We start from the raw sequence: 15,893 nt of genomic DNA, 5'->3' as shown, positions 1-15,893 counted from the left end.
CTGATGGCTCTAGGTACCGTCGTTTTTTCATAATGCGAGGAACATACATGAATTCCTTCAGATTCTTCATTATTTAATTTCTTTAAAAATAATAATTGGTGTGATAATATTTGGTGAAAACAATTTGAAAAGTGATACAGCTGTTCATAGTGGAGATCCAAAATCCTGTTTCGAGACTAACAACCTATTTATACTAACGCTTTGTTGGGCTATAAAAAAGCAACCTGAGACTGGCATACACTATTTTTAATAAACTTCCGTCGATTTCGATGTTGGTTTGACTTCTTCAAAAATAATATTTGCAAGAGTAAAAGTAAAAAAAAAAATTTATAGAAAAATGAATGGACAAAGTAAAGAGAAAATGAATGTCGTGAATATATTATTAATCTAATTTAATTTAGTTGGAATGTCGACCAGTTCTTGCTAACACTTTCGTATATCTCAATAGCTTAGATTTTTCATGTGTTTTGCTCTTTTTCTCAATAGATCTGCATTCGTTTTTTTTATTTTCTCTTCGTTACTAATTTTCCTATAGATTTCCTGTGGTTTCTTTACTTTTTCACATTTATTTTGCTACTACAGAAAAGCCACAAAATATGCACTAATCTTAAGAGGTTTTTTTTCCTTCTAATTTTTCCGAATGGCGTTTTCTTTTTGAAATATACTATTACGTAAATCTAAAATAGCCATTTTAGCAAATCTTACTGGGAGAAAAAACCGGAATTAGGCTTAGCTTTCATATCTTAAAATCACATTCTTTGATTTTAAAATCTTATCCATTAATTTAATGATTTTTGTTAAGTTGCTAAAGCTAAAATAGCATTTAATATTTACACAGCCTTTGCAAAAACATAATTATTTCTTAATAAAAGGTTCCCGAAATCCATAATTTAAAGAAACATCGCTTGGAGAACACTCGTACAACGTCAAATTTTAGTATCTTTTCCACTCTACAAATAATTTCTTAAGATTAAATATTTTACATGCAAATATAAAAATACAATAACTAGCAATATTCATTTGAAGTTACATGCATCTATTTTTAGCAAAGTTCCTGAAAGCAAATTACAAGTTTGTAGCTAATATATAAATCAATTGTTCTTGCTTCGGTAAGTACGCAGAAACGAATGACTCCCAAATTCATCCGATAAACAAACTTAAAGGCAGTGTAATTAATCATCCATTTTCGAAGGAACAGAAGCTTAATTTATTAAGGAAGTTACTTAAGTACAGAAGATAATTAAGTGCAATCTGTTCTTGAGTCGCGAATTCATATGAAACCGAAAATGAATGGTTTCTTTACAGTTGTTTTGTTCTCCAGATCGCTATCATGAATTGATATAAGTTTACAATCGCTTTCTCTCAGTAATTCTTATATAATATTACTTCATAATAAGTTTTAAAAAATTACATGTTATTTGACTTGAATATTGGACTTGATGATTTAATAAAACTTACCTAGAATAATAGCTATTCTTCTTCAGAATGTTTAGTTAAATATTCGATAAGTAATTTTCAGTGATGTACTAAATGTATAAAATTGTTTAATGATGTAAAAACAAACAATTAATGATGTAATTTCATAAATTTTAATTTGATTCTAACTTTCAGTTTTCCTTAAATTTTATATTATTAATTATCATTTCATTTTGAAAACTTCAGATTGCATCCAAAATCAAAATAATTTACTCTGATCGTGCCTATTCAACAACATTTACATTTTTGATATTGCTACCATAGGAAGTAAGCCCAGCAAAAATAGCATACAAGCACTTCACAGACAGAAGCTAAAGTGCGTAGTTATCCAATATGGAAGCACACGAAGAGAAAGGTTTTGGTTTGAGTTAAAAGTTTCAGTTTCCAATTATTACGTCATCAGCGCTGTGCAGGCCATACAAAATGGAATGATCTAGAAATGACGCAATCCAGAGAAGTTATTACGATTTTTTGAAACAGAAAAGGATAATTAAAGGGTTACCTTTAGTTTAAATTATAATTTTAGTTTACATATTTATCTTACATATCCCCCTTCAAAGATAAAAAGACTTGGCGACAGAAAAGCCTTTTTAGAAGAAAGCATTACAGAATTAGTGAAACAAGGGAAATATAGTGGAAAAAATCATAGAATTAGATCTAAATCATTTTTTAAAATACAATCTTGCAGATATCATTTTTAACAATAAATCCAAATTAAAAGTCTGCAAGTTCATTTTTCTGTAAAATCACTGAAGGAATGTCCTAATTGTTTCAAGAAATTCTGTAAAAGTTCACATTTCTGGAAAATCTTTGCTTGAATATCATAATCATAATATTTTGCAGTCCTTAGCTTGAAAGTCTTTCATAAAAATTGATGTTGCCAGTATAAGATCAAAATTTCTTTAACAGAATCATGAAACTTGAATTAATTGTTTAAAAAATAATCCACATTTCCTTAATTGTAAAGCAATGTAAAATGGAATTTAGAACTTAATACATAGTAAGTAAAAAATTCAGTATAATAACAATATAAACTTTGATAAAAAAATGGGCAAATTCTCTACAATTCAAATCAGCGTGACAACTTGCTGATGGCTGTGGGATGCTTAAATACACATAGAAGTCTCCGTTTCTTAATAAAGGTAACTAGCTTCCAGTATTGTATACTTATCAAAGTTTTAATTTATAATTTATGGCTATAAAATTCTTCAAGCTAGTTAAATGAAAGGAAAAACAAATATATATTTAATTCCACACTGCCCTACAATAATAATATGAGCAATATAATTTTGTAAACGTAAAATAAGAAAATAAATTTCGTAATTATATCTGTTTAGGGAAGGCTTTTAAAACTTTTCAAATATAAAAATTTCAAACACGTCCATTAAAATTACAAAATCGCAAAAAATTTCAAAATATAATTATGCAATTTAATTTTTAATTTGAAACATCATTTGTAATAATATACTATTATTATCTTATTTTGTAAATAATATTATTGTTTAAAAATTTGAATTTTAAGAATTTTCTAATTATTTTCAGAATAATGTCTATACGAAAATACAAATGAAATAGTTATGAAATAGGAGACTATCAAATACTGTCAAAATTAGAAATACAAAAGATTTAAGAAATTGAATTAATAAAATTTCTATGAGAATTTAATTAAGAGTAAATTGTATTAAAATTTGTTTGGAATTATGGTAAATGAATGTTATAATTATCAATAATTGTATCAATAATTAAATATAAAGTATGATGAGGGAGTACTGGTTCAAAACAGAGGCCTGTTTTACCTCTCTGTTCTTTTTACCCTCCCCATATAAAAAAATATAAACTTTGAAGGCTCCTACTTTATTTAATTTTTTTATATAATGAAGTGAGTTAATTTTTTATAAATGGAAAGTATAGTGCAGTTCAAAAGGCCAGTTGCCTTTAAACAAGGAACGGAGGCCTTTATAAGTAACTTCCAAAGCAGCCCTTAACCACTCAAGAAAATTTAGTACATGATTTCGTTAACGTGGTTATTCCCAAATTGCTGGATATGTGTGTACTACGAGAAAGCTGTGGGGTCTTCCAGCTTATGTAAAATAAGAAAATTTTAATATATAATAATAAAAGTAAAAACTATAATTTCAATAATGCTATTACAAATCATAAAATATTACTTGTAAATGTGAAAATTAGTATGGTGTAAAATTTTAAGATTTATGATTATTTGGAATAATTAATGCGTACATATTTTTCATAATTAAGGTATTGTGCCAAAAACTTTTGGAAATACTTCCCTGAATTATCAAAATTGTGATGCGAATGTTCCAGAAACAAGAGCTTTTTACAGACTGGACTCAATAAAACTTTAAAAAATCTGCAATTATTTTGAAAGAATATATTGCTTAATATTATTATTGAGCTCAAAATTTTATGTATTATAATTTTTTAATTGTTGAAAAGTTAATTTTTTGTTTTGTATTTTCAAAATTATATTTGTCATATTTTGCTGCACTAATGTTTTTCTCTCAAAAAGGCTTCTCTATCGCTCTGCCTTTTTCTTTTTGAAGGGGGAATGTGTAAGATAAAAAATATGAAAGAAACTTCTAAATTTAATTGGCTATAACATCTTTTATTTTTCATTTAATTTGGGGAACTTTATCTCTCTATCTTTAAAATAGCGTCTAATTCTAAACTGCGTCACTCAAATTAATCATGCGATCTTACGTAAACTTTATGTAGATATCTCTTGCCCAATCATTATAATTGTAAACCAAAACTCGAAACTGAAAGTTCCGATTCCCTCCCTTCTTTATCTGCATTACTGCTGCGACACTCTGTTTTTTGTCGCTTTCCCTTTATCTTGTTAAGATGCTGCTGCAATCATCTATGTGCTGCTATGATCGCTTCTATCGCCATAGTATCAAAATTGTAAATGTTTTGAAAAGAAGCACAATTGGAGTGCCAAGTGAACTGTGACCATAAATGAGAATTTAAATAAAAATAGAATTTAATTCGGCTTCACTGCTTCGTCTTCAAAACGGATGGACGTTTTAAGTATCAAATATCTTCACAATCAGCATTTCTACGCATCTGTATCTCGGTATTCTTACATAGGTGGTTCCAAAACTGTTCTAATTTTTACCTTTTTAAACATATGCAACCCGAACGATATTTTAACAAAAAAAAAAACTATAAAATTAATCTTTAATGAATAAATCCTAAAATTAAATTTGTTGTTTTATTTCCATTTTAATTAATTTACATGAAGATAAATGCACTTTTTATTCTCTAAAAATAAAATGTAACACCTAATTTCTATTCAACTAAAATTAAATTAAATCCTTATTGTTTTATTAAAGTAAAAATCTGATGCGTACACCACATGACTTCCTTGCACGGAATATTAAATTATATTAAGTTTTTCTTCCATTCCATTTACACTTATTGGATTGAATTAAATCTATTTCGCCAACAGCGCATAAACCACAATAGAATAAATGCATTCTATAAAATTCACTCTATTTGTTTACCACAGCGACATTCTGGCGCTAGATTCCCTTAACAGTATTATATTTCGTTCATATTATAATTCAGAATGCACAAAATTTATATCATTTAAAGAATTATCTAATCGTTGCCATATGTTCTATTCAAATACTATAATAAAGCTAGAACGATATATAAAAGAAATTAAGCAAACAAAACAAAAAAGAAACAGTTTTTCACAGCCGATTGAGTATTTCTCATTCAATTAATACAGTTCTCACCTCGCGACAAGGCAAAAAATACATAAAAACTCAAAATATATGTATTAAAAATTACGAAGTAAATCTTAAACACTTATTTCCTCGAAAAAATTCCAGAAAGGATTAAGCATGATTTAATTCTCAATAATAAATGAAGGCGTTATCTTTGTTGTTGCGAAGCTAAGTTTCTCTAGATTGGCAACAAATCCACTCGTCTGCTGTTTCAAATGTAAACAAGCAATGGCCGCCATCAAAAACATTATTAGGCTTAGCGTCACTTACACAGCTTTAAAATTGTTGATAATTCTAAAAATATTGCATATAGATTTACTAAAGGTATAAAAACCTTAACCGGAAGATAAGAACAACATAATTCAATCATTTTAAAGCAAAAAATGTACAATTTACAAACATGTAAGAGTAAAGAAACTGAGATCACTGAGCCGGGAAGCAGACTGGATATATATATAAATATATTTATATACGTTTGGTGCGGCCTATTGCAACCAAAATACGAGGTGCACATCTACATGTTATAGCAGTCCTATATACAAAATTCCAACGTTCTGAGGCTACTCGTTTTTGAGTTATGCGAGATACGTACGTTCGTACGTACGTACATACGTTCGCACAGACGCCACGAAAATTTCTCTTCAGAATTAATTTTAAAGCAGTTTTATAATTTTTTTCGAGGAAAAGAGTCTTTTATTCTGTCCTTACGTACAGATATCACGCAAAAACATCCTTAAATTGCATTCGATAGCGGTCAAAATGGATATTTTCGTGAAATATGCTGCCTGAAACTTTTCGCGATTACAATTTCTTTTTACTTCGTACAAGGAAGTAAAAATGAAATAATAAAATTAATATTATAACCAAACTTCTGCACTTAACAGTTTTTAATAAATTTGCGCTTTTTATTAAAATTTAATTTATTTGAGAAAGAAGAACAAATTATTCGGATAATTAGAATTCCGGATATTTAGGCGCTGGATAATTACGAATCCCGTACATATTTCACCGTAAAGTACCTGTAATCTATCTAATCTCGAAAGAAAGAAAGAAAAAGGTAATTAATGTCAGCAAGTAACTCTTACGCTTTGCGCATTCTAATAATCTAGAATATCATTTTGTAACTCCCATCTCAAGTAGCATCGGACAATAAAAATGACATTAACGGAAGACTGTAATCAAGAAAGTAAACATTTCATTTTCTTCCAATTAAGATTATAATATTCAGAGGGTTTCATTTTAATTTTTTAAATATAATCAGGAATGATAAAATGTTTTAAATAATAAATTATATCAAATATACTCTTAATTACGATCGAACAAATAATTAACATTTTTGGGGAGAAAAGTAAAACACAAATTATGTTTATGTCGCAATGTTTTCACGAATTTGCTGTAAAATTATTTTTTAAATATTAAAATACTTTACATCTTCTACTTTTTTTTTACATTTATTCATTCAAAAATTAGAAGAAAGTAAATATGTATTTAATTCCTATTATGCTGATTTGTCGCAAATGTAACTAAATAAATAAATAATATAAAAGTCACTTTTAAAAAGATTATTATCAAAACATCAGAATTGAAAAGTAATGATAAAATATTTAAACAAGTACTATGCCGTCAATAAAGACATTCTTTTTGTTTCTGTTTTAGGAAATACTGTTCGTGTATCTTAAGAAGTTGTATTTGTGCATTAGAAAACATTTAGGTATTTTATTTTCTAAATGTATTGCATGCTAAATTTATTGTACACTAATTTATTGTACGCTAAAATTTTAAAACTATTTCATGCCGAAGAGAAAAGAAATCAAAATAAATCTTTTCAGTAATTAGTAGATGGAGTGTTTTTACCTCAAAAAATTGATATAATGAAGATTCTTCAACTTTAAAAAATTAATACTGCAGATTAGACAGGCTGGAATATATGTAGGTCATAAGAATAGAATATCTGAGAGGAAAAATAGTTAATGCATGGAGACATTAAGATTTTGATGCTGAGAGACGTGACAAATATGTAATGCCCACGCCGGAACTCGAACCTAGGACCTCTCAAATACGCACCGAGTGTGCTGCCCATTACACCACGAAGGCATGCTAAGATGACGGTAGAAATACCTTATAAATGTTACAAGCTATTTTCGATATTACGAGATGAGATTTAGATCATTAGAAAATGTCCGTTGCGTAAAAAATACAGAGATCACTAAGAATAGTCTCTTAATCATTTCTTTCATTTTCGCTAAACACAAATATTCAAAACGCTGAAGAGTTCCTAAAATTTTTCTCCAATGGCGGTTATAACAGTTTATACGCATTGGCCACTCTACTAAGGCCGGAAGTGGCGATATCTTTATTATGAAGGCACCTGATAGGTGCGCCACCGGTACCTCCTATAAAGGGAGGGACAAATTACATACACGCTTTCTCCGAGATTCGAATCTGGGCCCTTCAGCATGGCAATCAGAGCCACTAGACCATTTTGCCGTTTGGGTAGTTGAGTTCGTAAGATACCTTGACACATTTCAGCCACATTATACACAACAATCTACTGAATAACATAATTCTTAAAATATTAGTTTATATTCAAAGAAAACAGTGCTATGAAAAAGAACAAAGTACTCTGGAAGGCATAGAGACATCAATAATAGATATGTAATGAACAGCATTCAAAATACAATTGCCATATCTTCAGTTTAAATTTCCCCAAAACATAAATTTATCGCTGCTTTAAAAAATAACGCAAGCGCTATATTTAGGGGTAATCGGAAGAATATAAAAGAAGTAATCGGAAAGTAAATAAAACCCAATAAGCTGATCAAAAGAGTTTTCAAAAACAATCAACTCTTATTAATACAAATATATATTTTTACTTAAGAGAGAATAGGTTTAAAATATAATAATAATGATGCTCATATTCTCATTTTTGGTATACATTACAGCTATATGCCTATAAAGAAACTTCTAAGATATAGTTAATACATAGAAGATTGATATACAAGATACCAGAAGGCTAATATGTAATTAAGACATACAAGGTACCAATTCCATGACAGAATGTGGCAGAAGTATATATAAAGAAATATAAAAGTTAGAAATATAAAAAATGCTTATTGTACTTTACTGAGATATAAATGTGTCTTAAAAGTTTTCATTTGGAAAGGTAGAGGTGGTTTCTTTTTTAATTAATGTAATATTGCGGTCGAGTTCTATGATGATATTCTCTAAAATATTCTCTCCTCCCAGAAGTTTTGTGGTTAGCAAACTGAAATGACCAACTCGTCTCCTAACCTTACGGCTACAGACTCTCTGTGGGAGAATGTCTAGTTCAAGTGTACATGACCTGAACACACTATATCCTATATATTATCCTATTATTTACGAAACTAAACTACGTCGCTATGTTGGAATACCTTGAACTTAACTTTTTTGTATGGTATTGCTGTAATTGTATAGAGCAATGGTCTCAGACTAAAAAAAAAAAAGCACGCCGACCGAACACATGATCCGAAAGCAGTTGGCAGGCCAAATTTTTTTAAACCGAAATGTAAAGATTTTCAAGTAAAACAAACTTTTTAAACTAAATTTTAAACATTTTTCTTAATATACATCAAAATACACATAAACAATAATAATAACGCAAAGGGAAAATTCTAATTTATATTTATTTTCTGTCTGAAATCTAAAGGTTGGTATCTACAAAATTTTTGTTGGTTACGCTTTGTAATTCGAACGTACTGAGAGCTGAATATTAAATTTTCAGACTGACATATACTTCAGATGATTCGAATAAGAATTCCCCACTAAATAACTTACTTAAACTAAATATAAACGAATTACGAGAACTTCCCACGTGGTCTAGAGCTTGAGGTGGAAAGTGTCATAAAATTACTACAGTAATACTTTAAATTAAAATTTTTTCATAACAGAAAAGTTGAAAAAAATCAAGTTTATACATAAACCGGTTTAATGTAATGCAAACACAAACAAAATGAAGAAAAAAATGTTGCCAAGCGTGAAAATTAAATTGCAAAACTTAAAAATTAAATTGCAAACTTTTCACTGAAAGGTGATGTTTAAAGGTACACAGACTTGCAAGTCTGTGTACCTTTAAATATCACCTTTAAGGTTCTTAAACATAAATTTCCAGTTCTGCTTCTAACGATCGGAGAGACAAAAATAAAAGTAGTTTTGAGAAGCTTAATGTATGAGCTACAGAATAAAGCAAAAAAAAAAGGTTTTTGAAAATTTTCATCAAAATTGACGATTAGAACGTAGCCGGATACCTTAACTGAGAATATGTTTCTTTTGACAAGTGAAAATAAAAGTGAATCAAATCTGCATCTTCAGATCTTTCACCAAGATTTATATCTCAATATAAAGTAATTAGTTCCATTTGTAGATGCTTTGGAACTCTATGTTACTTCCTTTTTTTGTTACTCAATGTAAAAACTCACGCCAAATCCTTAAAAATCTTAAGGCTTTTTTTTTCAAATTCTTCACTATAGTAATTAATGTCATAATAATTCTAAATAATTTATGTATTCGCAGAAAATTTTCATAAATGATTCAAAATGGTATGAGGGCTAAATGCTGTCCGCAACCACCAAGTTGAAATCACTGATTTACAGTATAACCATCAAGGTATATTATACTGCAAACTACTTAACTTATTATTCTTTAGATGAGCGTTTTCAATCTTTATAATCTTTGAGGAACCCTTGAGTAGTATTTATGTCTTACGAAACCTCTCTTCAAACGTATTGACAACTAAATATTAAATTTTCGAACTGACATTTATTTCAAATAATTCAAATATTCTTTCTTCAATTATTTCAAATATTCTAATATACTGAATTTATCGCTAAATAACTTATTTTAATTAAAAGAACAAATTACGAGAACTTTTCAAACGAAACAAACTTCAGAATAGATAATGACAACTCATTATCTCTCTTCAGTTTTTCTATGACGCATACAGAAAAAATTCATTATTTGTATGTGAATAATTATAAACTTCTGTACTTTTTACTACAACTTTCAGCTATAACACATCATGGCGTTTCGATTTTGATAACGTTTGTGTCCTTGGAAAAACTTACTAGAAACTATCTTTATCACGAGTTGTAGATGCTCATCGGTTAATGTGCTCATTCTCTCAGATTTATTAATTTTCATCTGCGAAAAAATACTGTTTACACATAAATGTATTCCGAAACAAAGCGATTATTCTTATTTCAAAAATTCGTAACTCAGGGTATTTGTCTTTTGACAAGTACGCAAAACGCTTAATCAAATTTATTTTTTGTTACAAATTAAAAAACAAAACACATTTAAGTTTTTTGTCTATTAAATCGTGTACCACAATTTAAGAATTAATGACTAAATTTTAAAAAATATTACATATGAAAAAAATGAATCGTTTCCATTTCTTTCGAAAATGAGTCATTTCTGAATTAGAAAAGCATTAATACATTTTTAGAAGCAATATTTTCAAAAGATATTGGGAGGGTTCTTATGCATCGTAAATGTGCGCCGGTTTGCGGACAAAACTACATTTACATATTGAAAATATTGACATATAAAAAATAATTAAGAAAAATTAATTATTCACTTTTCAAAAATTCACTTTTCCTCACTCTCTCCCCCCGCAAAAAATTGGTAGAGATGATTGATTTCAAATTCAATAACTAAACTACATTTATTTTGATTCTTTAAAGCAGTAATAATTTTTAAATATTTTTGAAGATATATGAACAAGTTTAAAATATAAATATGTAAATATTATACATAATGTAGTACATCACGTATTAATGCAGAAGAATCGTCTAGAATTTTTCATTAAGAAAATGAGATATTATTTTCGAAGTAAACCTGATTTATGTTTACTTGGAAAACATAACGGAAAATTTAAGTTATAAACGGAAATACTGGAGAATAAGTTTTTAGTGCCATAATGATAATAATAAAAATTAAGTTAATTTATAATAATCATTGCCTTAACATGTGAAATCATTAGCTCAGTTTTTCAAAATTCAGATCAATCAATGCGAAGCAAATTTCTCTATCAATTTTACTTATAAAATTTTCCTAGTTTTCATTCTAAACTTTAATATTTCCTGTAACTGATTAACAGTAACAAAAAGTTATCTAGTAGTAATTAACTCATTAGTAGTAGTAGTAGCAGCAATTAACTCATTTTGGTTTTCGTTTACAAAAAAAAATAACTACTTTGTAATAATTTTTAGACGATTTAAAATAAAATAACATTCACGATATATTAATTAATTTTACTTTTACTGTAGTATTAAATAATACACTATTATTAAGACAAATATTATTACAAGTGCAAAAAATCATTATTTATTAATACATGATAATAATATCAATAATGTTTTTTGGATAGAAATCGAAAACTACTTATCAATAATGTTACGTATTTTCTAGCTCATTATTAAATATCTTATTGCAATTAATAAACATTGGCTATCGACATCAAAGAAAATTAGTTTAAGGGTAAATAATTTTTAAAATAATTATCTCTTGAAATTACTGTCATGCAAAATGTAAGGCAAAAGACTTTCTAGTTTTAAAGCATTTATTCATATTTCTAATACTTTTCTAAAAAAAAGTGTATGTATCATATATATATAATTAATCGATGCTTTCCAGTGCTGTTGAAGAAAAAGGTTAATTTTATAAAGTAAATAAATGTGGCAAATGAATTGTTATTTTACTGAAAGAGTTTCCGGTTGTGGCATAAATTTTTTCATTTTAATTTAATTTTTTTCTTTTGACTTTACTTTTCAAACTTTCGCCTGAAAGGCATTTTCATTAGCATTTATTGGTTTGAATTTATGTTCAATTTGCCAATTCAATCATTTAAATCTGAGTTTTTTTCTCAAAAGTTCTGAAAAGTAGTGATGTCTTATTTATTTACTTAAAATAAATTCTTTTTATAAACTCAGCTATTTTAGCGCTGGATTTTGTTCTGTAAGTCTTTATTTCTTCTTTATAGGTTTATATATGTATATATATATGTGTGTAATTAAAGACAAAAAGAGTAAATAATTTTGAACCAACCCATTCAAAGGCTTGAAAGAAAACAAATAAATTTAAAATTAGTAATATGACGTTTTTTTTTTTTTTTTTTTTGTATTATTAGACGTTGCCAAAAATATTCATAATAAAAAAAAATAATTAATGCGTAAAGAATCTGAACGTAAACAAATATGATGATAGAAAGTGATTCATGCGTATAATTTTAAATAAATAAAAATGAACATAAGAAATATTGTATTTTCAATTGTTTTATGATTGAATCATAATTAAAACAATAACTTATGAAAACCTCACAACATCGTTAGAAATTATAACAATATTTACTAACGATGTCGGGATTAATTAAAACCAAATTTAGTTAAAAACGACATTACTTAAAAATGAATTAATTTAAATAAATAGTTATTTCAAAAGTATGATAGAAATTCAACATTCGAACCCCCTCCCAAAAAAATACTCTTTAATTTTTTTGTGAAAAACATATTACATTTTATACACACAATTTCTATACAACTTGAAAACTATATAATTTTTAATTAATGTAAAATAACACAATTTATAAAAATAGTTTCATGCAGTAATAAAAATTTCATTGTAAATCAAAATAATCTGTAAAGCTACTGAGCAATGTATACATAACAGCATGAAAGAATTCTTGTAAAACTCTATAGAAAATCTGTCCAAACATTGATATAAGTTCTTCTATAACTATTTCAAATGTAGAATTCGAAATATCAATTTGTTTTCCTAGAATGTTTTCAAATAAATATTCTACCACTTAGTAAGGAAAATAATGAGTATAGACAACTACAGTGTTAAAACTCTAATTTAAAATGGACAGTCATTTAATAAAGTAGCACAGAAATCTAAGTCTTTAGTTTATAAAAGCATTAAAATGATTACATTCCTGAATAATAAAATAATAATGTAACAGTACTAATGTAATGATTTTGTGAAATTAATAACAACAAAGACTAAGAAAATTATCATTATTTTGATTATTTTTTGCCTTGAGTTTCAAATGGTAATAACAATTTCTGGTCATCAGTTAATATAATCGATCAACATTCATCAAAAATGATTTAAAAATTCAAACTAAAATTGATTAAACTTATTATTTGATCCAAAAATCTAATCATATGGTAAAAATACCATATTGCATATTATAATAGGTTTCTGTTATAAAATTGTTGGGATTTTGATTTGTATGCATTCTATCGAATAAAAAGATGAAAATAATATAGTATATTACGAATAAAATTTCCCTCTCTTAACAATAATCAAATGCAATTATATTCATAAGAAATTTCATTTTATATTTCATTAACACAGATAAAAATCTTACGTAGATGTTTCTTACATGAGCCAAAAAGTAATTAATATACAATTAATTAAAAAAACAGCAATTAATATAAAAGGCATCATAACGAACTAAACAGTACTTCCCTTGTACATTTCTATATTAAATTCACCGAAGCATCTCCACCCCCCCCTGCGGAACAGGAAAGGTTAAATGTACACAAATAAATCATATTAGACATTCACAAATAACGATAACACATCCAAATAAATGACTACTAAGTTATTTTACAATTACGAAAACGCTAACCCTATTTTGAAGTAATTAATTGATTCTATGACCGCAGATGGGGTTGAAATCCGTATACTGAATCAAACATCAGATGGAGTTCGTGAGTTTTTTAAAATCCCAAACAAAAACCAACATGGGGGGGGAACATATCTTCCTAAGAGATTCGGTATGGCGTCCTATTTCGTTGTAAGAGAGACTAATTTAAAAATGTCTTACCTTTGTTGATAGCCCATAGACATACAAAGATCGCCAGTAGCTGGCATGTTTTCTTCAAAAACATCTCATCTAGAGTTCCTTTTCCTCTGTGGGCTCGGGCACCTTCGATTTGAACTCGCAATGATTCGGAATCGGGGTAGAACGTTTATCCAAAATGTTCGTGAAGCATATTTGCAGACGATTTTTTTCTCTCTCTCTCTTCTCCCCAACAAAACACTACGCTTATACGCCGCAGCGCCCTCAGCTCTTAGAAGGCAAGAAGTAGCGCTGAAACTCAGTAGCCCATTCAAACGCCACTTCCATGGAACTTATCTGGGATACACGGTTCCAGCATGCTCCTTACACAGTTAGGATGCCTTGAGGTTTGTAATCCGCGTCTTTTTGAGACGCTTTCAGGAGTGGTTTGGGATCGTCGAGCGAGATGCTGAGTTCCCGAGTCGAAATTCGCCGTTCGCCATCACTGCATCGAAGGGCCTTGTTTCGCTTGGCGAAGGGCCGGCCGAACAGGTGTCGCTCCCAGTAGCTGTGGCCGCAGTAGTGCCAACGGCGGAGACGAACTTATACCTCCATCTGTGGAGAGGTTTTTGAACTACATTTCGATAGCGACGTTGCCCGGATGTATCGCACAAACGATAAAGACGTAAATCCCTAATTGGTCTTACATAATCAGAAAAAAATGTAATAAATAATAATTTTGAATTATTTACATAACTCACTATAATTTTCATTTCATGCAGAGAATTCTTAATGTGAATATATATGACAATGGAGAAAAGGAAGTTATGATAATATTTAATCTTAATTCCAAATCTTTGAAGCAAATACCGTCATGTATATCTTTTCTGTAAACTTTTTATCCTGTTTATCTTTCCTGTAAACGAATGTTTCGTATAAGAATGAGATTGTTTTCACTTACAAATATAAATCATTTGCCTGTTAATATTAGTTTACGAAATAGTAATCCCTGAACTTAATCCAGAAAATATAAATCTCCGTTTCGATGTGTAATGTAATGTTATGTTTGTTATTTTCATGTTGCCTATATATATAACTAACACACTGAACAGAAAGCAAATTTGCGATTTAACGAGATGCATTGGAAGCATAAAAATTTTAAGAGGATCTAAAGTTAATTGAAAAAATGGTAGATTTTATAATGCAATTATATAACGCAATTCATAAAAAATAGATTCGAATTTCATGTTACTAAATGATTCGTGATCTTTAAAAAAGGAATAATATTTAGGTTTCTAAAAGCAATTTCGTTTTGTTTATAAAAGCATAATTATATTACAGTTTAATACAGATGAATAAATGGTATCAATCTGTTACACCAAAGATAGACATATTCGAGCAGGAAGACGTAACTATTTTGTTACTTTAAGTGATTTGTGATAAAGTCGCTTTCAGCTAACAAATAATAAATCAGTTCCTACAAGCAAATTTTCGAGTTCCTAATACAGTAATGAGTTTCATCCTGTAAAACAGCTTTCCTTTTGATGAGTGTTTAAAGCAAATAGAATATAATATCAATAAATATTATTATTCTATGAATTATAAATGATTACGTATAAAGCGTTACGTAAAATGATGGATTTCCTGTAATAAAATGACTAAGATTAATATCTCGCGTTCTCTGAAGTGTAATAATATATTTATATACTTTCTCGGAAGTCGTGATAATATTTTAGGTAACTCATTGTACCAAGTCACTAAAACGTATTTTGCTGCTTTTAAGCGATTGACATTCACATCATTAATTCAAACTTTTGGGCTTCTGAAAATCTACGACTTCC

The 15,893-nt window shown here is 28.3% G+C and overlaps 1 protein-coding gene across 5 annotated transcripts in view; it reads right to left on the bottom strand.

Annotated features, from left to right (window-relative positions):
* Window positions 1–14,590, bottom strand: part of LOC118184950 (protein turtle-like) — a 531,428-nt gene extending 516,838 nt beyond the window's left edge. For all 5 annotated transcript variants that reach the window (XM_035354710.2, XM_035354706.2, XM_035354711.2 and 2 more), the window contains exon 1: window positions 14,098–14,590. In XM_035354710.2, coding sequence (XP_035210601.1) covers window positions 14,098–14,161 — 64 coding nt within the window. In that variant the 5' untranslated portion in view covers window positions 14,162–14,590. The remainder of the gene's footprint in view (window positions 1–14,097) is intronic.
* Between the last annotated feature and the right edge of the window lie 1,303 nt (window positions 14,591–15,893).

This window comes from Stegodyphus dumicola, chromosome 2, assembly GCF_044657685.1.
Source record: "Stegodyphus dumicola isolate Sdum_Otavi_A_Nest chromosome 2, ASM4465768v1".
Classification (NCBI taxonomy): Eukaryota; Metazoa; Arthropoda; class Arachnida; order Araneae; family Eresidae; genus Stegodyphus; species Stegodyphus dumicola.
This window is presented reverse-complemented; position numbering and strand designations above follow the sequence as displayed.